The 26,316-nt window shown below is 37.3% G+C and overlaps 1 protein-coding gene and 2 long non-coding RNA genes across 3 annotated transcripts; 2 read left to right on the top strand and 1 right to left on the bottom strand.

The window, feature by feature from the left end:
- The first annotated feature begins 1,993 nt into the window (after positions 1–1,993).
- Positions 1,994–5,848, top strand: LOC140148809 (uncharacterized). Its single transcript, XR_011858528.1, has 2 exons — positions 1,994–2,067; positions 3,172–5,848. It is a non-coding gene; the product is annotated as an uncharacterized lncRNA (long non-coding RNA).
- On the bottom strand, positions 5,749–11,962 carry LOC140148808 (ADP-ribosylhydrolase ARH1-like). Its single transcript, XM_072170880.1, has 3 exons — positions 11,563–11,962; positions 7,102–7,723; positions 5,749–6,092 (listed from the first exon to the last, which is right to left on the bottom strand). Exons 1-3 carry the CDS (start codon positions 11,780–11,782, stop codon positions 5,876–5,878), a joined length of 1,059 nt encoding a protein of 352 aa, XP_072026981.1. The 5' UTR covers positions 11,783–11,962; the 3' UTR covers positions 5,749–5,875.
- Positions 11,963–12,289: 327 nt separating this feature from the next.
- Positions 12,290–18,114, top strand: LOC140148807 (uncharacterized). Its single transcript, XR_011858527.1, has 3 exons — positions 12,290–12,863; positions 16,309–16,427; positions 17,514–18,114. It is a non-coding gene; the product is annotated as an uncharacterized lncRNA (long non-coding RNA).
- Positions 18,115–26,316: the final 8,202 nt, after the last annotated feature.

The raw sequence follows: 26,316 nt of genomic DNA, 5'->3' as shown, positions 1-26,316 counted from the left end.
GATGAAATTATGCCATAGCTTCCCATAATGCATTGTTGATACTATGCTATACCGGTAGTCAAATGCCTTCCATAAATGCATTCCGTACTCTGTACTGGAATGCCTTCCCATAATGCCTTTTTGTCAAGGTAAACAAAGATACTATAACTGGGGTCCTGGGAGTTCTATAACTTCATGCTTGGAGTTGAGACACACAGTGAGGGGTCAATGTGTTGATGGTTAAGCAGGAAATGAAAGCCTCTGGGTGGTCAAATCATGGCCAAAACAGCAACCCATAATAGATAGCTCATGTCACTTCATGACTTAATTAATTTTTATACCAAAATGGTTGTTACTCAATGTAATCTACTTTTTGTTACATAATCTTCACATGAAATCATTCCTGTCCCGGTACATCCCTTTTTAAAGGGTTTTTTATTATAGCATGATCCTTCATCAATTCAAATACCCAGAAGAGCAGAGGCATACCAGCATCAGCAGTAATGGGGAGTGGGAGAGGGTGGTCCGGGGGGGGCACTCAACACAAATGACCATACGGGTATGCTCCCGGAGAGACCCCCTTTTGGATTTCGCAGCTCGAAAGACCCCTATATTTGACCAAAATAGAACTCCGAAAGACCCTTGATTTTGATAATTTCAGCTCTGAAAGGTTTTTTTCAGGCGATTTTCAACCAGAAAGCCAAGGTAGACCCTTGATTTGGACTGTTCGCAGCTCCAAAAGTCCCTTTTTTACTTGTTCGCAGCTCCAAAAGACCCCCTTTTATCGGTACGCAGTCAGCTCCCAAAGACCCACCGCCTCAAAATTTCGGGCATACCCACCAAAATTTGTTGATGCCCCCCCCCCCCGGGGGCTGGTCGATATTGCCTCGGCTCAAAATACTGGGACAAAATTGACCAAAAGTATCTTCTTTTGGCCTGGTTAGACCACAATTTTTAAACACTCTAATTTTGACCCAAAATTTCTCAGTGAATATCAACAATATTTTAGTACAGGGACAGCAGGAAGATTTGGAAATGTTTCACCTCTTGGTCCCTTCTTAATTCTCCCACTTCTGTAGAAGAGTTTATACCCTGTCTTTTGAAGGTAGCTCCATCACCCAAACACCCCTCATATACCCCTAATTATGAGCTGTGGGGATTTGGCACTTTAAAAGAGGGGGCAGTACAGAAATGTGTGCAAAATGTCATGCTTGCTATGCTCGCAAAACTATTTATGGACCGTTCACAAACACTTGTAAGGGGGGGGGGGGCTGGTGCCAAAAAATGAGCACCATTTAATATGTACATGTATCATTGGCCCCTGGGCACCACAACCCCTGAACTACACCACTGAACACTAATTAAACTAATAGAGTGCAATTTGCACTAATTATGTTATGATGGTACTATTATGGCACACCCACCCCACTATCATGACTATTTTTACAGTATAGGCATGGTAGGTGATCAGATCTATACCAAGTCACAGCACAGACCCTGGAATTTATTTCCAGGGTCTGTTTTCACAACTACTAATCATGCTAATAGTCTCCCACAGTGAAAACATTTAATATGGCCATAAAACTAATTCCCCTTTGTTGTGCCCTCAAGTAATTTACCCAGGTCTTCCAGAAAAAAAGAGTATCTGATGTTGGAGTATAGTCTATGGAGTATAGTCTAAGAAGATTTGAATCTATAGACCTAGGTTTTGAATTTACTAGGTTTAATACCTGATCATCATGAAAGATTTCTTACTTCTGTGATCATATGTAGCATAAGTGAAATATTCAACCCTAACTCTAAACCTACAACTACTATAAAGTAACTACAAACTCAACTATAACTCTAGACTCAACTATAACTCTCTAATTATAACTCTCAATCCAGCTACAATTCTAACTGCAACTATAAATGCAACTATAATCCAACTACAATTATAAATGATTATAAAAATGTGATTACAACTATAACTACAACTATAATTACAATGTCAATGATAAAAATACATTTACTCCAAGCCCATTGGCTATTTGACTGACCTCTCCTTTATGTAACATGCAAGACTATGATGAATAAAGTTGACTTAAGGCCAGAGTAATGGAAGACACATTCGTTCACGCCCGAATTTGAGATTTCTTGATATTTATCAACACTAACATGTATTCTTTCACTTGAAACTGATAAAATACAACTTGCTAATATTTACTCGTATTTTTACTTGATTTGTTTCACTCTTTTCAACTCTAAAAAGTCACATGGCTCAAGACAGTTTAGTAAATTGGCGGGAAATAATGAGTCAGAAATGCGCGAATGCGAAATATTGTGATTACGCGCGCGATTCGCGGCGCGTGACGCGACGCAACTCTGCGCGTATGTCCAACGCAGTCAAGGCGCATTCGGTATGTTGTTCACGCCAGCAAATGTGGTGTAAACAAAACAAAAATTTGCAGTCAAAATGCCACTTGGATTTTTTAATTATTTTGAATTTTGGCGCACTGAAAGCAGACATTATAGATTTATTGGTGCAAAAAGATGCATATTTAGACCATGCACCAGATACAGCTTTTACAAGCGTGAAAGTCGTACCGTTTTAAAATATAAGGACGTTTTGTGCATAATTTTGACATTTTTTTACCAAAACGTCGATTTCTCAGAGTTCACTTTTGACAATATTGCACGATTTTTGTGACAAGATAACTTCGAAAAATATGCAAGCAAAAGGTAAACTTTTGCACTATCGTTTAGATACATCAAAGCCTAGGGAAGGTTTTCTCATTTTTTCTAAATATTTGTTTTAAACAAAAATATACACCATTATGTGCAATTATTAGCTTAATAGAGTGACAAAATTGCTTTTTTCACATGTTTTTTCAAAATTTGAAAAAAAAGAGACAATTTCAAAAAATAAAAAACCTTCCCTAAGTTCATGTCTCTTCTTCACGAAAAGCTAACTGATTCTTTTTTCTCCGAACGGATTTTTTTCTAAGTTGTCACAAAAAAAATGGGGTAAAAAAGTGAATTTTTGTGATTTTTTCAAAAACTTGAGATTTTTGCACAAATCTGACGTCACCATGGGATTCCTTGACCCATTTCCTTTCCAAAAATGTATAGTTTTATATACTTTGGACATGCAATTCAGAAATAATGAAGCTCGAAAAGGTCCATATTCTCTCCCATTACTCTGCCCTTAAGGTGGTACTACATCCTTTGATAAATTTGTGACTATGTTTGCATTTTTCTCAAAAAATAACACACTGGTAACAAAAGTTGGAATGTACCTCATTTCTAAAACATATGTAATGAACCACTTGTCTTGAATCACTGAAATTTCAGTGAATCGGATTCCTTGCCCCCATACATGTAATATACATCAAGTTTGTTACCAGTGTGTAGTTATTTTTTGAGAAAAAAAGCAAAATTAGTCACAAAATTTATCAGGGGGTGTAGTACCACCTTAATTGAACAAAAGAGTCATTTACCAAACTTGCAAAGTTTTTTATTTAGAAATATCACTTTATTGACAAATGTTTGTTGGACTTTATTTTGTTCTACAGTAATTTGTTGAAGAGGTACACACTTACCTCAAACTGTGATAGTTTGAAAGTGATCATCAGAAATAAATACTTATACAAAATTGCAGAACCGTAGCCAGGAGTACACCCCATCTAAATGTCAATCCGTAAAAGGGCCACATTTTTTTTTGTGAAAAAATGTTTAAATTGGCCCTTTTTTGAAGGACAAAATCACAAAAAGTTCACTTTTGGTACCCTGCAACCCCTCTTTGTACCCTACCCCAAAATAAATTGGCTACAGGCCTGAAAACATATAGTTGAATTGCTTAAATTTTTGATTGTGCCATTTGAAATCAATTTGCTTGAGCATGGTTTACAATTCTGATTGTCAGGTAAGTTATTAAAAACATATGTACATGTACATACAAATTTCTGGGTTTTTTTTGTAGTAACAAACTACTTATAGGAAAGTACATTTTTAATGTTTGGTTCACTTAGTACCGGTATTTGATAATCAGTCGCTTAGTATATGTAGATATTGCCAGTGGCGTAGCGACGTGTGACAGAGGGGAAAACCAAATTGACCAATGTAGCATCGATTTTGCACCCCCTCCAAGCGATGAAAGTCAATATTTTCGTGTGTGAAGTGGCACTGCGAAATTCACTGAACATAACTTCATTATAACCAAAATTACTTTGTGGTATGTATGCAAATTTTCATGTGCTCCGTGCATAATTGTTCCAATAAAGGGGGGGGGCACCATTATGTATCTGTTGTCTCAGGCGCCACAGCCCCTAGCTACACCACTGGATATTGCAACTATAAATAGCAAACAGCATTATTACATTACATAGTTTGTGTTTCTTTTTTAAGAAAGTGATAATCTGTATTGTAATACATTGTAGTTAAAACAATTATGTACATCTATACAGTAAACCAAAAAATTAAGGTACCAGTTATGTTCATCCCTGTACATGTATATATCCTAAACAAAGACAGGTATGTCATACATGTAATTAGAATCAGCAGCAAATAGCTGCATATTTTAGCTCAAAAATAAGACCTCATTTGTTGAAATTGTTCTAGAAATAAAAACATGATGTTCCAAAAACCCAAGAAAGATGCTAATTTAAAAGTTGCAGTTTTCCCCATTGCATGCCCTATTGATTTGTACACAAAGTGTTTGTGAACAAGAGAACTAGCGCAGTGCTTCCATTGGTTAGTACATTAAAACTAGCGTCATGCTTTCATTGATTACGTCACAAAAGTGCAACTTTTGATTTTGTTTCTTCATAAGTTTTAGATCACCTTTTCTTTAATTCTCAACCAATTTCAACAAATAATGTCTTAAATCAGAGCTAAAGACTACAGCTATTGGCTGCTTGTTTTTATTTGGACATATTTGTTTTTATTTAAGATATACAGGGGTGAACACAACTAGGACCTTAATTCTTTGGCTTACTGTAGATATTGTTTTGTTCATTATATCGTTGAGATTAAAAATTACACTCTAGTATAGATACAAAATATGTTTTATATATAGTGTAGAAAAACAGTACCAGGTTTAAAAGTTCTTAAAGTTGATATATTCTATTCCTATTAAATATAATAGTACTACAGTACTCAATCTGTTATCAGCCTTGATATTTGTATAATAAAATATATTCTGTAGTGTAGTCAGGATAATTGTGAAGTGATCCTGTATTTACTTTTTTGCATACTCAAGTAAGGCCATTGAAATTTATTTGTTGTGTCAATACTCTTCAGAAGTGTTAATGTGAAATAAGACAATTTGCTTTGTTTTATTTATTTGTTGAATTTTGACTATAGAGGCAAATAGTGAGTCAAGCCAGGTCAACCAGTTTGAACAAAATAATGCATGTTGTATAATTAATTGGAGATGGAACATGTGGAAAAAGAGACTTACGCTGTTGTTACTGAATTAAAACACACTCAAAAACAAAGTGCTGGGGCTTGCCGGATTTGCAACTAGACATTCATGATAGTTTTAACATTTTGGTGGGCATTTAATAGAAAATGAAATTTTAAAAAGGGAAATAGAACTAAGGTTTGAGTTTTTTTAGTTGTATAAAATGCACGATTTTATTAATGTGCGCAGAGCTTTGAGACAAACAATTAAATTAATGGCATAAATATTTTGTTTTATGGCACTGGCCACTTGCACAGTTCCTTTATCATTTTTCAAGTTAAATGCACACCTTCAAAATTGATACAAATGGCCGGCCAGCTACACATAGAACACCATCAGAAACCAGAACTTGTATTATCAGCCAAACTAAAAATATTTCAGGCATTATATTTTACATAGCTAAAAAGAAAAACAGTTTGGGTTTTATTTTATCAGAATATTACTGATTAGTGATCACCAACTGAGTTCATATAGCTTCCTCCCTGCTTCAATGAAACGTTCCCGAAATTCCACTTCGGTATGATTGCATGAAGGTACTCCTGCAAATCCGTAGGTAACACCGTACCAACTTGCAGCGATTGACCCGCTACCTCGTCCGTCTCCACCATGAAACATGGCTCGATTACATAACTCTTCCCATGAACCACCACAAGACATCAGAGCATCATATCTGTAGGAAAAATATTGATTTGATAAAATCACAAATTAGAGTTCATTATATCCTAAAGCAATTGATTTCTTCTAATGTAGCTCAAATACCTTTTCATAAAACCCCATTTACTTCCTACAAAATTGAATATTTTTTTATTTCATATTTTTCTTAGAAAATCATTTCCATAGGGGTCAGCAGGATTACCCTTGGAGTTTTCTGGTATGCCATTTTGGTAGCTTTAATCTCAATTGCAGATTTGTACACTATACCCAGGGTTCCCATGGTCCTTGAAAGTCCATGAATTTGAAAACACCTTTTCAAGACCTTGAAAGTCCTGGAAATTTGCACAAGGTCCTTGAAAGTCCTTGAAAATTGGAATTTTACCTAAAGTATAATTTTGATATAAAATTGGATGGTTTGAACCCAATACACAAATGTAATTGGTTGAGCTATGAGTTTTAAAATATTGGACAAGACAAAGTCGAGTCCAATATTTTAAAACTCATAGCGAGACTCAATAAATTTTGTATTGGGTGAAAAAAACATCCAATTTTATCATTATGTTTTCAGAATCTTTTTGGTCAAAAATGTGATTTTTGGTCAAAATTGTGATATTTAAAAAACATCCAATTTTATCATTATGTTTTCAGAATCTTTTTGGTCAAAAATGTGATTTTTGGTCAAAATTGTGATTTTAGGTCAAAAATGAGCAAGTCAAAAATGAGGTTTGGTCAAAAAATTGTAGAAAACAAAATTTTGGGGGGAAAAAGTGAGCCTATCCAACAACAGTCCAAGTTTTGAGTCCAAGTGTTGATTATATTGGACTCTAACTCTGTACAAAGTATAGGAAGGAAGATTCTGAGAACATAATAATGACAAAATTTGGGCAATGGAGAGGAGCTGTCACCTATCGTTAAAAAACACAGCTTTCTGTGTTGTGGTAAGTCCTTGAAAATCATGCTTTTGGACCTGGAAAGGCCTTTTAAAGGCTTCAAGGTGTGGGAACCCTGTATACTATTTTACTCACGCAATCAATGGTGCATCATGTCCCCACCTTCCAGCTGCTTCTCCAGGTGCAGCAAACTGTTTATAAACTTCATCTCTCTTTTGAGCACCATACTTCCTTGGAAATTTTGGTTTACTTTGACCGTCTGTGATACCTCTCATTTGAATATATGGTTCCCATGCCCGACCAAAATCATTCCATGCCAGTTGATTTGCTTCTAAATTGTCGCCTGCTGAAACAACATAACCTAAAGCTATCGGAAGTATGTGAAGAAGACCTGCTCCCCATTCTCTCAGCTCACGCCCCTGAATTGCATACGATGTAAAAAGTGCTGCTGTTAGTGCTCCCAGGTAAGCAATTGGATTATGATGAGTCATTCGAGTTGTTTCAATAGCAGTTGCAATTAGTTGTTCGATATTGTTTGGTTTATGGAAGCGAAGACCAACGCACACTCCTCTTAGTGCAGCTCTACCATCAGTAGCATTATGATTGAATGTTTGTAGACATCCATCTGGTTCAGCTGGTCGCAGATGTGTTGTGGCTTGTAGGAGGACATTACTTGGCCTCTTTCCAGACATGCTGGATCCCATGCAATCTACATATCGAGTTGCTAGTTCATGAAGGTAAGATTTGCTGGATTTCCCTGATAAAAAAGAAAGATGAAGAAAAATACAATTTAAACATAGTACATAGTACTACATGAAATATAGTTATATGAAAATGCAAAATTAATTCAAAAAACAATATTAGCATATTCAACCTGATTAGCGGTCACTTCCTGGGGGAGTAGAGGGGGCACACATAATATATTGGAGTGCCTCGGGCAATTTCTCATCTAGGGGTTTTGTTCAAAAAAACAGGTCTTTTGGTGTAGGACTCATAAAATAGGATCGCTTGGTGAAAAATGGAGAATGTTACCCACACCTTGTCATTTCACATGCATTATTATAATATTTCTTTATTTATTTCATTCAGATTATTTAACCTGAGTTGACCATGTTGACCTGACCTTTCTATGCACTGGTTCTCCCAAGGTACCCAGGTTGCACAAGGCCAAACATTAAATATACACAAGATATAGGGTGCACAACTTATAAGTTCCCCCTTAAGCTGAATTTATACTCGATCGCTTTTGCAGAAAAGCGATTTTCACGCATGCTCAATGTTTACTTACATTTCCAGAGCGTCAAGCCGATCAATCGATTCAAATCGCGAAAGCAAAAACGACGTCGCTTGTGCAAGTTGAAGAAATATCACCTTCCCAGCGATATCGCTTGACACGTGAATGCGTCAACCAATCATATACAACCAACTGGATCTATTATTTGGCTAATTAATTTACCTTTCTCGATTTTTAACTTTTGGTGATGAATTAATTCAAAGCCGATAATTATTGACAGCAACTGATGTTTTAAAAATGTATTTTGTGGCATTTAGAATATTTTAATTGTCGTCTGCAATCGCTATCGCCGTGATAAGTATAAATGCAAAAGCGACAGGCGATGCATCGCAAAATTCGGCGATTGCAAATCGCTTTTTCAAAAGCGATTAATCGCATCGCTCGGCGATCGAGTATAAATTCAGCTTAATGCTTTTTGAAATAAATCGGAAAATTATTTAGGGCTCTTTTGAAATTCCCTTACACAGGAAGGTGTGCGCCATCCTGCAGCTTTCCTGTGCTAGCCTTCTTTTGTTAAAATCCTGTGTGATTATAACACTGCAATTAGCCACTTCACTGACTTAAATTATGAGCGCGCTTTCCTGACCGAAGCTTTCCTAAGGGCTGGCGCTTAGCGAGGGAATCCTGCCTTCTTTCTGTGTGAAAAGCGTGGTAGGGTATTTCAATATGAGCCCTTAACGAAATGTAAAATTGTAAAAAGTTATGAGTAACCTTATTTATTTTACCAATCTGGGCCAATTTGTAGTGTCACACATCATTGCGTTTGGTCATAATGGTTCATTTTGTAAAAAAAAAGAGAGTTTTAAAAGTTGCACCTGAGTCCATATAGGAGTCAATTGTCAAACAATACAGTATGTTAGGCCTGTCCATGTGTTTGTAATGGAAATAAAACTTAAAGTCTAGATGTTTAGTAGGGGATGTGTCCTCCTGCACTGTTGACAAGTGCATTGCAACGTCGCCGTATGCTGTTTATTAAATTCCGGACCCGTTGCTGGTCCATGTTGTTCCATACATGTTGGATTGTTCGGGGGTTAGCTCTTGCAGTGTTGTGTTTTCATTGATAAGGTACGTGGTCAACCTCATTTTTAACATGGTCCCAAAGATATCCCTTCCATCTCAGCCATTTTAATCATTAAAAAGAAAATAATTAAACACCTGCTTGAAAAAGAAGAAGAATACCAAAGATCAAGTTTTCTTTTATAAACACATGAATATCCCTGGCCTACTGTATTGTTTGGACTCAGACTCAGATGCAACTTTTAACACCTTTTAAAACAGTCTCCTTTTTTACATAATGAACCATTGTGACTGAACGCAATGACGTGTGACGCTGAAATTTGGTCCACATGTGTAAAACAAATAAGGCTCCCCATATCTTTTTACAGGTTTGCATTTCGTCAAATATGTTTCGATTTATTTTAAAAAGTATTTAGGGGGGAGCTTAAGGGGGAATAACACCCTGATTTTCATCAGTACCCCTCTTCTTTTTTTTCTTGCAAATTTATGATGTACATAAATATGTTGATCACCTCATGTCCTGAACTTATAAAATATATCTACATACAAAGTGCATTTGAATCATTTTAGTAAGTCATTTTAGCCCTATATATTTTTTGTTTACTGTAACCTAGTAACTCAGATCTGTGTTTCATAACAAACCATAATTTATTCTTTTGAACATGTTCAAGTAGAGTACATGAATAGAATACATTAAATCCTTTGTTATACGCTCTATAGAAAATCTAGTGGTGCATGCAAAATATAACCATGATATAACACTGAATAAATTAAATAAACACTTATACAATGGATGTATAGTCATTAGTCAATTTAATTATATAATGTGTTGTTAGGAGAAGAAAAGGCTATTAGGTCACCGTATGTCAGGTTATAGGTCAATTGGTTCAGGTCAAATTTAAGCATCAATTTTGAATACACATGTGAGAGTCTGTGCTATCATAATGAGGCATAATTTTGATATTCTGTCTTTAACTGGATATATATCGAGAAGTGCAAGGTGGATATACTAATATACCTTGGGATGTAAATGGTGAGTACAATTTAGAATGCCTAGTTGAGACGGATTTCACAAATAAGTATAAAATAGTTACCAAAATCACAAAAGCTAAGCTTACGGAAAACTACCCAATATGGTGGTATAGGTGACAAGAAATACAATTTTTTTCAACATTGCTGTAGCATGGTTGTGGTAACCTGTTACCTATGGCTTAATTAAGTTTCAGTGAAATAATGTCGCAAGTTAAAAATACAAAATATAGCTCAACATTGAAAATAGAAGCATTTTAACCAGTTCCTTTTTAATAGTTGTGGAGCACCAAGTTCATGAAGTCATAAAAGAAATCAGGAACCACTTATTCCCATTTTACATATCAACTTTATTTCCCTCATGTGTTAGCAACACATATCCAAAATTTTAACGAAATCCGTTGATAGTAAGCTTTCCAAAATGAAGTGAATTTAAATCATCAGTGATGTACCTCCTTTTGGCTTCTATCTTCAAAAGCATGTAATCTACATTGATACCGATGCCACCAATAAAACGAGAAGATTTGCCCCTTCATTTTGCATACCACTTTGTCCAATTTTTTTTTTGTAATTTCTTCACAAAATGCAAAAAATGCAAAAAAAATCAATGGGTGTAGTACCCCCTTAATAAGTTGTGGACCCTATATGTATACAAAAAGAACAATAATATATACACAATTAAAAAAACTGGCACACATATATTAAAAAGGTTGGCTTGCAACAGAAAGAGTGGATCAGGTCAGACAAGACAGCCAGATCAGAAATCCGGCCACATGTGGGCCACAGGACTCCAACCTTGGCCATGGCATTGGTATGGCTCCAGGCTGAGAGTGCAGCGAGGTGGAGACAAATATTGTTTAAATTAAAAATACATTTTAACCATAAATTTATATCTATATCATATCAGTTCATATGGCATGAAAATATTTATATAACATAAAAGCTTATTTATAAATAAAATAACAAATATCAGCTGTTGCACACAATATATCAAGTTTTAATCACAAGAGGCGACACATTAACATTTTGTAAACCTGCAAACTGGAACGAACAGGTTTATTTTTACAAGTCAATGAAAAAACAACCAAAAATTACAATTACCACTGGTAAGATTAGAACAAAACAAAAACGGCAAAAGGGCCTTTATTCACATACATGTACAAAATGTAGACATGTGCCCACAACTTACAAATCAGGTACCGGTATAACTTACATTTTTTATTTTTTTATTTTAATAAAACTTTTTTTTAACTTACCACTTGCAAGTGCTTCACTTGATGACAAATGCAGAATTGTCCCTTCCTCTACTTGCCAAGATATGTCGGAAACCTCAATATTCCCAACTCCTCCTAAATCAGACACACATTTTTGTTTGGCACTGGCTGAAGCATACCTATCCCATTTACTGTTCATGCTACCCAGAGCTTCACCACAGGCCCCCAAAACAAGGGCAGCTTGGAACGATTCTAAAGACATTTTCTTGGTTTTTAGACATTAAAATGAAACATAATCTTGTTGATAACCTATCCTTGAGAGAATATATGACTGAAAACCTCTTTATCTATAAGTAAACAGCATTTATTTATGACCTTTCTCGTGCACTTTCTCTGCCAAAGTAGCTTCACCTGTTGCATAGAAACAATCAATTATCGGTCAAACCAGGTCAAACTCAGGTCAAAGGTCATTCCACGTTTCAGATTTTGATTCTAAAATAAAGAATATTTTCCAAATTTAAATACAAACATCAACTAATACCTGTATTTATCACTGTAAAAGGTATAAGTAAATTATATAAAAGATTAAACCCAAATGTTTCAACTGATTTTTGATTTGAATATGCAACCAAAACTGTCTTAAATTATTCAAAACAATGATTAGTAGCCTAGAAACACTATTGCATAATTCGGCTGCTTTGCCACTAGACTTGATCCACCAGTCCTTCAACTGCTTACGCACGGTCATCGGGTTGTCCCTTGGCCCCACACCACCTCAATGCCTTCGGCAAAATATTTCCCTAAGTTCAGGTGTGCCATTTGCGCATGCGCGAAAGTAGTTTGATTGACAGATTTCACCTCTGACCTCGATCAGCTGTTTTTGCGACAGTCATAACACTGACAGAAGTATCCAGTTGCGAAAATCGAATTATTTGCCTCATTTTAGCGACGTGTTTGGACTAGTTTGCAATAGTAATATTAGTATTCAATTCACTGAATATTTAGAGAAGCAAATGACATGATGGATAAGGACAGTTTAAGGCCACGGACATCGAATATACCACGAAAACTAGCTCGTTCACGTAGCGTTTTCGTTGTCCCACTGGCCTACTACTACACGTAGATTGCCTGGCGATCGGAGTGTTATCGTGCAGAGCACCTCGGACTACACGAAAACATGACGAGATTTGTCCCATTCACCACTGCATCACACAGATCTGTTGTTCATGCACTGTCATGACTGTACATTCATGATCATTGCAATACAGTGTATGTCGTGTATGTGTATACCGTTCTCCTGGCTGAGTATGTTGGGTGTGTTGTTTGTACCTCGACTCTGCAAGGTGAGTTTCTTTTTATAACTCATTAATTTTTTTTAATGCACAAGTAAAACTAAACGACACAACATTAATTTTAACTGGCAGTGAGGATTCGCTATAGTATAGACGAATCCAACGAGCCAAGTCATGGTCAGGATTTGGTCGGCCATTAGGCCAAGTAAAATAAAAAACATGTTTCACGTCCGGGTTTTCGAAAAAAAGGAGGAAGAGGGTCTTTTTTTATTTTCTATTTTTTATCACAAAATTGGTGTAAATAGCCATACTTAGAGCTCAGTGTTTTAGCGTATACAATAATGCCTGGAAAAAGGAGGAGAGTTACACCCCCTCAAATGATCACAAAACCTTCCTAACGTGTTTCTTGTATCTTAACAAGGCTATAGAAAGCATCCTAACTTCCTAGACATATATTTTGAAAAGTTATAACCGAATTTCAAAAAATAAAAATATATTTGAAGAAACCTCAAAAAAGGAAGCGGGAGGGGACGTGAAACATGTTTATTTTTTTATTTGGCCTTATTAGGGTCCCTGCATGCACCAAACAGGTGTTGTGAGTGCCCAATTGGGTGGATTAAACCCGCTTAAAATTTGATGTGTGAGATTCTTTTGTGATGTAAACTATCATCATTCTTTTGTCTGCGTGTAACACGGGTGGTAGAATGCAGTTTAAAATATCCTTCAAGGGCGCATCATTTCACATTTTAGGTGAGATAGTTTGGTCCCCGTCGCGGCTATGGCCGCCATTTAGGTGCAGGAATGCGTGAAATTTGATTCGTCTATGGCCATGCGTTTTGAACTCAACACCCAAAAAGGGTGGTGGCGTCACACTTTTCACTGTGATCATTTGGTTTCATAAGTGTATCTTTGGAAGAAAACAAGATATGACAGGAAATTTGGTGTCAAACAGGGGCGTAAATCCATTTTTGAAAGTGGGGGGACACAATGAAAAATATTAGTCATTGATACTTCGGCGCGACAGCGCCGCACGTCGCGCCCCCGCGACGTATGGGGGTGTCTGAGGGGGATGTGCCCCCTGAGAAGTAAGAAACTTTTGCAAAATGAACACCTAATTGAAGCCATTTGGTGGACCATTTTGGCACTATTATTGTGTAAAATCTTAGCTTGAAACAGCTGAAAAATTGTGAAATGACGACCTTATAAGCCATTCGTGGACATGTCTTCACTCAAACAGAAGCAAAAGCGACCACTTGTTTATGTATACGAAGGGGGTGTCTGAGGGGCGTTGTTCCCCCTCAGAAGTAAGAAACTTTTGCAAAATGAACACCTAATTGAAGCCATTTGGTGGACCATTTTGGCACTATTATTGTGTAAAATCTTAGCTTGAAACAGCTGAAAAATTGTGAAATGACGGCCTAATAAGCCATTCGGGGACAAGTCTTCACTAAAACAGAAGCGAAGCGACCACTTGTTTATGTATAGCCCTACGCAGAGGGTGTCTGAGGGGATGTTCCCCTGAGAAGTAAGAAACTTTTGCAAAATGAAGACCGTAATTGAAGCCATTTGGTGGACCATTTTGGCATTATTGTGTAAAATTTTAGCTTGAAACAGCTAAAAATGTGTGAAATGACGGCCTAACTTGTGGACAAGTCCTCACTAAAACAGAAGCGAAAGCGACCACTTGTTTATGTATGGCCGCAGGGGTGTCTGAGGGGGATGTTCCGCCCTCAGGCGTTGAAAAATTTTGCAAAATGAAGGTCCAATTGAAGTCATTTGGTGCATAATTTTAAACTGTTATCATAAAAAAAAAAAGGACCTAACTCAATTTGCAAACTATTACTTGAGATTTGAGATTCGGAATTATTACTAAAGCATGCATGGATTGATGTTGAAGTCAGTATTGAGTCCATCTTAAAACTGACTTTGGTGATAAAATATGACGGGCCCTGCATATCGGCCGGGCCCGCAGTACAGGCTTTTGGGCCGAGGACCCGCCTTCAAGCAATGCCCAAAATAATCCCAGGCCTATAATATATTATACTTACGATCGACCCGGCTGTGCGGATTTTTAGGTATGGGCAGTGATGGGCCTACTCAATTACGTGCCATTTAACATTTTTTCTTCTCTTTTTCTCAATTTTCTCTTCTCTTTTTCTCCCTTTCTCTTCTCTTTTCTCCCTTTCTCTTCTCTCCTTTCCCTTTTTTTTTTTTTTTTTTTTTTTTTTTTGGGGTGGGGACCAAAATGTGGGGGGGACATTTGATATTGTGTCCCCCCACTTTGAAAAGTGAGGGGACGTGTCCCCTGTCCCCACCGATTCGCCCTTGGTGTCAAATGATAGCTAAGGTATCAATTAATAATTATGGAGAGTTTCATTCAGATATCTTGAATATCGGCAGAATGGCACTCAATCCAATTGACCAAGTCAGGGGTGGTGGTGGCAGCGGTGCATGTGGCAGCGGTGCAGTCATGTACAATCTCTATGGGTAGTTTGCATTTTAAGTGCACCGATTGTAAATTGGACATTATATACTTCAAATTTGTTCTAATTACTATAAATTTGGTGTCAAAAGATAGCTTAGTTGTCCATGTACACATTTAAATAGCTTAACTTTCTCTAATTAAAATGAGATGACTGGTAGTCACAAGTAAGTCACATGACAATTCAAATTCGATCCTATTCTCTACACATTAAACCCAAATTTTCAAGCGCAATATACCACTTGAGATTACCACCGCTGTATTTTGAAAAGTATACACCCTATGATAGCAAAAGTATACATTTTTGGAAAGCTCTTGGCTCAGGGAATCCAAAAATGCACTTCATATCAGTGTAGGGTGTTACCCGAAGGAAATATTTTAGAAAATGTACAAGACTGATGGGATGAAATGCTATAAAAATCCACCGGCCATTTTCTGAAATACACATTGGTTTACTACCATAAAGCTTTATAGCATTAGAAAGCTAATGGTCTGAACATTTCAAAACTGCATTAAGAATTGATGAAGGGTTACACATGAAAATCGGTGCGTCAGGGAGGGTTCATCTAAAATGAAAAAAGGGCTTGCATTTTTTACATTATTTCTTTCCACATGCACCCTACACTAGTTCTGATTCCATTTTTAGAATCCTTGGGCCAATAGCTTTCTAAAAATGTATACTTTTACTATCATAGGGTGTATAGATTTCCAGATATGACCCATTATACCTAACTTGGTGCATCGTAACAGAAAATTTGAGGTGTGACGGAAAGTCGGCGAGTTCAGTGCGCATGGCCCTATAGGAAAATATGATTTTGACTTCATCTTCAGTCTCAATCCCAACCCACAGCAAGTGAGCAAACATAAAGTCTTGATTTTTGCAGAGTATGTAGGCCTACTATATGTTTACAAAGCAATCGTGTAAAAACAGAATTTTGAAAAATATTCAGGGCTTTCCCTTAGCAAATGTTACAATGGCTTTAATTACAATGTCATACTGTATTGTCTTTCCAGAAACTGGCACACGAAAGGTCCATTCAGCAAGGCATATCTTCCAAAAATCGGAACTATAAACACACGCGGAAGCAAAGCACCTGCAACCGAACAGCACAGCTTTCCTTATTGAGGAGGATGTAAGTAATTTCATTTACAAAGTTGTAGCCAAGGGGGGTGCAGCACACCACACAAAATGCCAATACCTTATTCCTATGTGTTCCTATATTTAATTCTCAGGAACGACAGGTATATATGAAATAAAAATGCCCCACTGACAAAAAATAAAAGAGAAAATCAGAAGGGCAAAAGAAAAGAAAAGGGACAAGGAACCCTTTTCACCGAAATTAACCTGATCATGACCGAAAATAGTGTAAAAAATCTGAAATTTTTTGCGTGCTACGTCCCAATAAAGCCTTTTTTAGAAGCTCAAAGACATACAACCTCTCTATGTATAATTGTATGATGCAACTTTTTTTTGCAATGCAGAGTTTTTTTTGTGTACCACCTAAGTTTTATTTTGCCCTCCTTACTAAAAAAGATGGCTATGCCCATGAAACTATGCACGACTAGTAGACTTAGTAAATTACAGATTAGTGCTTTAAATCTGTCTCCGCTCTCACAGTTCATAAAAAAAATTAAAATTGCAAAATGATTGCAAGTGACTACTTTTGACTTTATGACCTTTGACCTCACACCTATTGAAATAGCATATCATGACTCTGCTACAATAATTTATCATTTTGGAAGGAAAATCTAAAAATTTAAAAAGATAGTACATTAAGGCTTTGAGGGAGTACTACACCCCTGGCCAATTTTGTGCTTATTTTTGAATTTTCGCAAAAGTTATAGCACATTGGTGACAAGTAAGATATGTATAGGGGCAAGGACTCCCAACTACTGTACTGAAAATTCAGCAACTCAAAGCAAGTAGTTATTGATTTTTTGATCAAATATTGGTTTTCCCTCATTTTTGACTGTAACTCCACAACTGTTGTCTGTGCTGATATAAAATTTCCAGTGCAGTAGTTGTAGTCCTTGCCCCTATAATATACATATCTTACTTGTCCCCAATGCCCTATAATTTTGAGAAAAATGCACAAATAAACACAAAATTGGGCAGGTGTAGTACTATAAAACACACAAACAACCTAGATACCATAATCCTGATAATAATGTGTAATAATTAATCATTGGCTATTATTTTATTTTATTCCAATTTCCAGGTGCAGCAGTACTACTGAGGATACTGGTTTCGTGAAAGACAAAGAGGATGATGGTTTGGAAGTCAACAGCTGGCATCTGTTATCTGTCGCATCACTCGCTAGCCGTACTATAGGGCTTTTTAAACACACTATATCCAAGAACTGCTAAAACCCACTAACCGCTCCACCCAAAAGGGGGAATTAGCAGTCTGGGTTTAGCAGTTCTCTGGATATAGCCAGGTTTTACGATATAGCATGGTTTTGGACCACCACAGTCAAAAGGCCGTAGTAGGGCTATCACTCGCATGCATTGAAAACTTTCCCAACATTATGTCAACAATTAAATTTTTTGAAGAAAATCTTTTCTGGAGGGTGAACATTTGATGAGAACTTAAATACTTGCATAGTAATTTATGTGGTGCATAAATTAACTAGTAAATGTTTGCTCCAATTATTAAAATAATAAGGACCTCAACAAATGACTCTGACATCATGTGATGTAATCGTAATGCATAGTTCCTTACAGGCTGTAAAAGTTGCATGGAATTATTGGAAATGTTCTAGGCACTTTTCTTTGGTTTGCCTCAAATTCAGCAGTGACGTCAATGTCTTTTCATGGCTGCGCCACTAAACCACCCTTTTTGCTACACAATTAACTATCGCACTACGATTCAACACGGCGCCCACTAAAATATGCACCTACGTCACTACTGAACTTGAGGGGAACCAATGTATAGCCAAGGTTCCCTAGTCCAAAAATACGGATCGCTAGTCCGAAAAAATAGGAAATGGTTCACAAGTCCAAAAATAAATAAGGTTTACAAGACCTTAGCAATGGAAAATCTGCAGCCATTAGGACTAGCGACCATTTTTTTCTTGGACTAGTGACATTTATGACTAGCGCACCTTAGGATTAGCGGATGCAGGATAGAGTAATTGTAGACCAAATTGTTTAGTAGCTGCTACTGGTTTACCTTCATCCCGTAAATATGATGAGTATCCAGTCCACTAATCAAGGGTTTAGGACCAGAAGGCCCAACTGCAATAGCTGCCCCATAGACATTTTGATAATTTATCTAAAATATGACACTTGGCAGCTATTGCAAATAAGTCCTCGTTAATGTCTGTTATTTATTAAATAAATAAAAGAAGACCCTACATGTAAACCCTTAACATAAAACTAAAATAAAAGAAGGTCCTACATGTAAACCCTTGACTTATAAATGCTTTTAAAGGAGTGTAAGTGTTCATAGTTTATTATTGGCAGACACTGTTTCTTTCATGAAAGCTGTGACTGTGCATCAATGCATTCACACCCAAAGCCTTCAGGAAAGACTAGCCGATGTCAGTCAATGCTACAATGTAGTCTTTTGTGAAGGCACCATATTAACACACAAGCTGGACTCGAATTTCAGTCAGGGCCATTGCCTGCAGTTTTTCAGTTTTGGCCTTTGTGCCCTGATCTTTGTTAACTTCAAGGTGTTCTTCATTCCTCTTGACAAGTGGTGCCAAATGGCCTTGACAAAAGGCCCCCCCCCCCCCCCAAATGAAGGTCTGAACAAAAGCCTTCTCAAAAGACTAGTGGCTGCCAATAGACTGTAAATAAATGGTCTTTTTGCACTCATTATCTCATACTTCATTACTAAATGTATTTTTACACCTATTTCTCTGGTACATAATTATTAGAAAGACAAGAGTTCATGAAATAAACAAAAATGCATGGTGAATATGTAGCTTTGATCATTGTTTTAATTTATTTTGAGATCTGTAAGGAAGTGAAAAAATAAAAGCACTATTTTTTTCATTAAAAAGTATGAAGAAGGAAGTCCAACAAACCAAAACAGTTGAACACACCTACTTAATAGATAATAAATGATGGGGATTTTTTTACTACATGTATCCTCTATTGTGTGATGGAAGATATCCAATAAAAAGTCTGCACAAAAAGTAACACAGCTGAAATATGCCTATAAGTTCAGAACTAGTAATCGTTTCCACAATATTTCTACATAGAAAGAAGGATGATTTATTTACGCTCATTTTGATACCCCATTTGTGAAATGTCGTTCAATACTGATAACACAGTACATAGTGCTTTTAAAGAAAAACCACAAATTTAAAAGTTGCCATTTACAGCAATCAATGGTTTCAATCAATGACTTCATATCAATACAAATAACCGCAACTTTCAATTGGTATTTTTCTTTAAAAACACTGCTGTGTTGTTATTATTGAACAAGATTGGACTAATGGGGTATCAAAATGCGTAAATAAATCATCCTTCTTTCTATGTTGAAAATTGTGAACACAATTATTAGTTCAAACGCTACAGGCATGTTTATAACAACTGCGTTACTTTTTGTGCAGTCTTTATTTTATAATACAATTCAGCATATTCCCTCTAAGTGATTGTGATTTGGGACAAATCAAAAATTGGATCTAATCTATTAGAAATATTCAATCTAGAATTCAATCTTATTTGATTTTTTTTTCTAAAAACATTTGGATGGATTTTTAAAAATCTAATTTGAATACATCTAATTTGATTTTAATCTAAGGGGTTAAAAATCAATCTAAGCAATTTTAATCCCATATATTAAAATTGAATTAGATTGAATTCTAATCTATTGGATTGAATATTTCTAATAGATCTTAATAAATTTTCACACATTCTGTTACACCTAATTTATGAGTCCCGACTTTCAACACAAGTATTGTTCTTCAATTAGTGAGATTGAAGTGCGTTTCTGAATCCGGTCATTATTTCAGTCCTTTTTAATATTTCATTTGTTCCATGACTTCCATCTGCCTCCGCTGCAAAATGTGACATGAAATGGCTCACAGTGGCATTGGTTAATGGTGTCTGGCAGTTGGTTGTTACTTGTACAGTGTAGCTCTGACCTTTTAGTAGGCCTGAAAAAGAAAAAGAGGATTTTAGAAAATTTGTCAGGGTAAAGCTGGGACAGTGGCACAATCCCCGCATGGGGCTGTTACAGCGGCTTGGTTTGAAATCCTTGCCCACCTACTTCCCCCAAATGAGCACATGCATCTGTATTCCCCAGCCCCCCCCCTTGGCGGTGGTGGCAGATTTACCCCCAGCTAGCTGTTCCCTTGATTGCAATGAAAGTGTAGTTTTGCCACTGGTGCCCCCAATCCCCCCTCCACCATCGGTTGCACACCACAGGGTTCATTTATGTGCCATATTAGGGGCTGTGCAATAATTATCGGGGGTAATAAAATGTCCGAACGACCCACCAAAAATAATCGCTTTCCTCCCTCTTTTGGCCTGCCAAAAATCTTTGCCCCCAACACATGCCAAATTTTTGGGATCCCAATTTGCAAACCTTAAAAGGTCTAGATATGTTGCTAGCACAGCGAGCATGAAAATTTGCATATTTCAGCGTTTCCATACTGTTTTCCTAAGCCTTTTTAGAGCATGTTATTTAAAAGGCACCCCATGAATGTGTGCCAAAATTGCTTGCCCCCCCCTCGGATCGCTTGCTTGCCCCCCCCCCAATTTTCCCCTCCTTCCAGGGCTCATAATTATTGCACAGCTGAGCCCCTTATAGGTATAAGGGGCTATCATTTTCTTCAGAAGGGGGTCATGAATATACTGGGGGTCATAGAATTTTAAGACCAATAATAGGGGGTTATAATTTTGTAGCAATCAAAATAGGGGTTATAGAATTATTAAGGGCTGGCGACTGGTGTAACTTTTCTTACACTTTTTTGAACAAAATGTGCACACAATCTTTATACAATGCAAGATTTTTGCGCTCTCCGTGCGCCTTCTTTACGCTTATGGTCCAAAAAAATTTTAACTTGCGTTTAGTGTACTCCGCTCTAAAATTTTGACAGAAGGGGGTCCTAAAATTTTTGACCCACGATAGGGGGTCGTAAAAATTTTAGCCCAGCGATCGCGATGGAGGGGGGGTCATAAAAATTGACTTCAGTCACCGACATATTCATGACCCCCTGCGAAGAAAATTACATCCCCTGAAAGGTGAATTCAGTCAAATTTTGCCATCAAACACTGCATCATTTTATATCAAATTAAACTCCTTGATTATAAAGAAAGCCAAAACTGAAAATCGTTTTGTCATAGCACTTTCCGTAGCAAAATTACATCTTGTCACAGATTGACTTTCATGATATCATCAAAACATTCAGCCAACATTAGAAGCTTCAATTGGCAAAACAAATCAGGACCTAGGCTCATGATGGAATTTCCGGCTCATGACAGAGCAGCATTTCTACGGTGCGGGAACTGCTATCAAAATCCTCTAAAATTCCATGTGCGATTCTCTCATTACAAAAATAAATCATATATTTGGGTCAAGTGAAGTATTGACAACATATTCATATAGTTTTCCTTGACCGATCTTTTCTTTACTAGGAAAATTTACAAAATATTGTTGTATTTTAGCCTAGTCGTAAGAGATTCCCATTGAGTTTACATGTACGAACCTGTTATTCCCACCTAGACCATGCCACAAACATGCCCACATTTCAACTCGATTATCTACCAAACTGGTCATAGATCTCCAACAATCTTTTGATATGACATAAATGAAAGTGTTACTTACCTAATGTATCCATTTTCAGTCGAGATCTATGACTGGAATTCCTGTAATTCGTTGCCAAATATTGGTATTTTCCTCATTTTGCACCACACAAACCAATGGAAAAAGTTACTTCCGGGTTGCCGAGAAGGCAGGGAAAGTAGGCGGGGCTTGTGAGAACAACTTCTAGAATCGTTTGAGTCGGGACGGTAGAAACACCGAGTGCATTAAAAGTAACGAACCCAATGTGGTGGTGTGCCTTGGCCCCGACCTCGAAACAATTCAAAATGGCGGAATAAAATGGCCGTTTCTCGTTCGGGGCCTGAGAATAGACTTGATCCACCAGTCCTTCAACTGCTTACGCACGGTCATCGGGTTGTGCTTGCAGGTGAGGACTGGTAACGATTGCGTTCGAAAATTGGAGCATTTATTAGCTCATGAATAATTAATTAGTTCTTATACAAGCGAATCAAGCCTGCCGATACGTCTATTGTAATTACAATACTACTCGTGAATATTAATGAGATTCTCAATGACCTGACCTGGCTTGCCTGACCGCAATCACCTTTGCACTTGAGATAGTTGAAGAGTAGCCCAGATCAATATCGACTGATCGAAGCCGCCACTATCAACTTGCAGTCGGGGCTCTGCAGGGCTGCAGCGATCATGAAAGAATATTGAAATAATACTAAAAGAATATTTTAAAATAAATGCTTTATAAAAGTGGTCACAGCATTTCCTTTTAAGGATGTTATAATTTATTATGAATGAAATATTTGCATTGTTTACTATAATCATGACATTTGACATGAAATTATAAATAAAAGATAAACAAATTTGTATTGCCTGAATATTTATTCATTCTAATTTCACACATCATTTTCCAGGCCGTTTTCCATGCATTTTTGAGTTGTCGCTCGTCTCCTCATGCTTTAGCTCTTTGCAAAATATGCATGGTTTTTCCTTTTTTCCTTCATTTTTTAATACGCACGTGGGAAATTGAAAAAAAAAAAATAAAAATATTGATTGTAATACAATATTTCACTTTTTTTACTGTTTATTTTATTAATTGTTCAACTGTCTTGATTCACGTGTATTTTGTTTCTATGATATGACCAGTGTGTTTGTTTATATTAGGGGATGTCATTTTCTTCGAAAGGGAGTGGGTCATGAATATACTGGGGATCATAGAATTTTAGACCAAAAATAGAGGGGGTTATAATTTTTACCCCAAAATAGAATAGAAGGCTGATGACACAAAATTTGCCCAAGCTGCGCGTGCATTCTTTCAATTTACGCTCAAAATCTACGTACAATCTTTAGTTAATTCAAAATAATAAATAATTCAATTTTTTTACCCGCTCCGCGCACCTTCTTTACGCTTTTTTAACCCTATGATCAAAATTTTAACATGCTCCACACACTTTCTTCACATTTAAGTTTTGCATGCCTCGCGCCTTACTAGTTGCGGTGATGAATAATTTGTTGTCAGTCTGTGTAGGCGGGAGGGGGTCATAAAACTTTTCGACTCGAGATAAGGCAGTCGTAAAAAAATTAGCCATAATAGGGGTCATAAAAATTTACTTAGATTATACTGTTTGTAAGTCATGTATAAATGTGCAGTTGGGAGTGGGCCTAGGGACAGTGCACGGGATTGGTAGTCAGTATAGTGTAACGATACGGTAGTCACAATGTTACGCAACATACGTCACACAACTTACGTGGCGTAACTTACATTGCGTAACTTAGATTGCGTTGTTAATTTACATAGCGTGACACCCCTTTACGTTGCGTAACTTATGTTGCGTTGCGCGCAATTTACGTTGCGTTGCGTTGTTAAGTTACGCAAGCGTAACTTACGTTGAATAACTTACGTTGCGTAACCTAAGTTACGCAACTTACGCCACACAACTTATGTGGCGTAACTTACGTTATGCGTTGCATTGTTAATTTACGCAACTTACGTTACGCATAGCGTAGCGTAACTTACGTTGCTGCGCAACTTACGTTGAGTAACTTACGTTGCATTGTGTTGTTAAGTTATGCAACGTAACTTACGTTATGCAACATAACTTACGTTGCGTTGTTAATTTACGCAACATAACTTACGTTGCGCAACGTAACTTACGTTGCGTAACTTACATTCCATTGCATTGTTAAGTTACCCAACGTAACTTACAAACATAACTTACGTTGCGTAACTTACGTCACAATGTTACGCAACTTACGTTCTAATAACGGTAGGTACACGGCTAGGCTGTAGACTACAGCAAGTCATGCAAGTGTAACACCATGCATACATAACGATACGATGTGTGTATAATAGGTCCAGTCTTAGACTAATGTGTGTATGCGTGAGCGTAGACTACGGCAAGTATAATGCCCGATGGTACGATGCATGAGGGCCCAGCCATAGACTACGGTAAGTGTAATGCCTAAATGGAGAAATGCATGCAAGGCCCAGCCGTGAACTTGGAAAAGGTTAGGTAAATAGGATTACATGTACCGTACATAGTCATGGTACTACTACTACTGTTAGGCCTAGCATGACCAGTATTTTGTCCTACATTCATGCAAAACATATCATGACAGGCTAGGCCTATCCTACTCACATTTGAATACTACTTGGTGCTAAGCCTAAGCCATGAAGCCCGAGCCTAGGCATGCTATGCCTAGTCATAATTTTGGGACTCCGTTTTTTGGATCGAGTCTCGTCTTGTAAAATTGAGTGAGATCCAACCCATGATTTGGCATGAAGACATGAACTTACCTTTTTTAACATGAAGAATACCATCCATTCGATTTCAAGTGCAGTGCAGCGTCTGATGTACATGATGTAGGACTAGGACTCGTGCAGTTGCACAGCAGTTCTCGGTGAGGCAAGTTACCGTGTATTGACAGGTTGGTACTGAACTTTCACATGTTCAGCAGTCAAGTGGCTGTGCCATTTGAGTGCAGCACAGGCCTACTGACATGACCGACAGTCCGGCTTATTTCATTGTACTTCTACTTCTACGGTTCTACTATTGCCAAGCAACCAAGGAGTGTTGGACAGTACCAGTCAGATCATGACAGTGGGCATGGCCGTTGAATTTCTTTGTCTGTCTTGACTTTGAGACCGTGCATGACTGAGTAGCTTTCTGGAATCTGTAGTACTTACATGCTTTAATAGCCCGTGCCTAGGCTACACTGACAATGAATAACATACAAATCACGGTGTACAATCCATGTAGTTGAATCAGGCTGTTTGTTGAAAGTGCACATCCAATTCATGAACATGGTAGGCCTATGCCGGTGTGAATTGAAATCAAGAAAATGCCGATCGCCGAATACATGGCACAAAAATGCCTCCTATTTTGCTCTAAAACAACCGATGACTTCAAATAAACAGTCTAAAAGATCACCAGCAACGTCACCTTCAACTTCTCCAGCCAAAGTTTCAGCATTGACAACTTGGTTTGAAATTAAACATATTTTGATGTTTTTCCTATGGACGGTTACACAGACAAGCTGATGATCTGTCTCTGCTCTGATTTCTCACAAAAAATGTTATTTCATGAATATTCATCATGTATCAGCTGCCATATATGGCCGTACAACAAGTATTGCGCAGGCGTCAACCATATTGAGCTACTGCGCATGCACGCAGGATCCTGCGTAAAAACAATACAATACAAAAGAATTAATCGCCCCACTTTTTTTACACGTTTCGTTCTCAGGCCCCGAACGAGAAACGGCCATTTTATTCCGCCATTTTGAATTGTTTCGAGGTCGGGGCCTAGCCTGAGAACGAAACATGCAAAAAAGTGTCGAGAAATTTCTTTTGTATTTTATTGTTTTCACGACGGAATTCCGGGGTGCATGCGCAGTAGCTCAATAGAAACTAGTCAAACTCATCAGCAGTATTATCGTTGACGCCTGTGCAATACTTGTTGTACGGCCAGTAAGGGCTTGTAAAAGAGATGATTACATGATTAATTATTCATGAAATTGAATTTTTTTGTGAAATCAGAGCAGAGAGATGCCATCAGCTTGTCTGTGTGAAAGTGCATAGAAAAAACAACAAAATATGTTTAATTTCAAACCTGATTGTCAATGCTGAAACTTTGGCTGGAGAAGTTGAAGGTGACGTTGCTTGTTATCTTTTAGACCGTTTATCTGAAGTCATGGGTTCTTTTAGAGCAAAATAGGAGGCATTTTTGTGCCATGTAGACGGCGATCGGCATTTTCTAGTTTTATACAATTCATGAATTGGATGTGCA

The sequence above is a fragment of the Amphiura filiformis genome, chromosome 3 (genome assembly GCF_039555335.1).
Source record: "Amphiura filiformis chromosome 3, Afil_fr2py, whole genome shotgun sequence".
NCBI classification, from domain to species: Eukaryota; Metazoa; Echinodermata; class Ophiuroidea; order Amphilepidida; family Amphiuridae; genus Amphiura; species Amphiura filiformis.
This window is presented reverse-complemented; position numbering and strand designations above follow the sequence as displayed.

Bases quoted from the DNA above. Each gene is read 5' to 3' on its own strand.
- LOC140148808 (XM_072170880.1), bottom strand. From the start codon at position 11,782: ATGTCTTTAGAATCGTTCCAAGCTGCCCTTGTTTTGGGGGCCTGTGGT. The intron at 7,724-11,562 runs GTAAGTTAAAAA...CTTTTTTATCAG, and splicing joins AAGTGAAGCACTTGCAAGTG to GGAAATCCAGCAAATCTTAC. The intron at 6,093-7,101 runs GTGAGTAAAATA...TTTTTCCTACAG, and splicing joins CATGATGCACCATTGATTGC to ATATGATGCTCTGATGTCTT.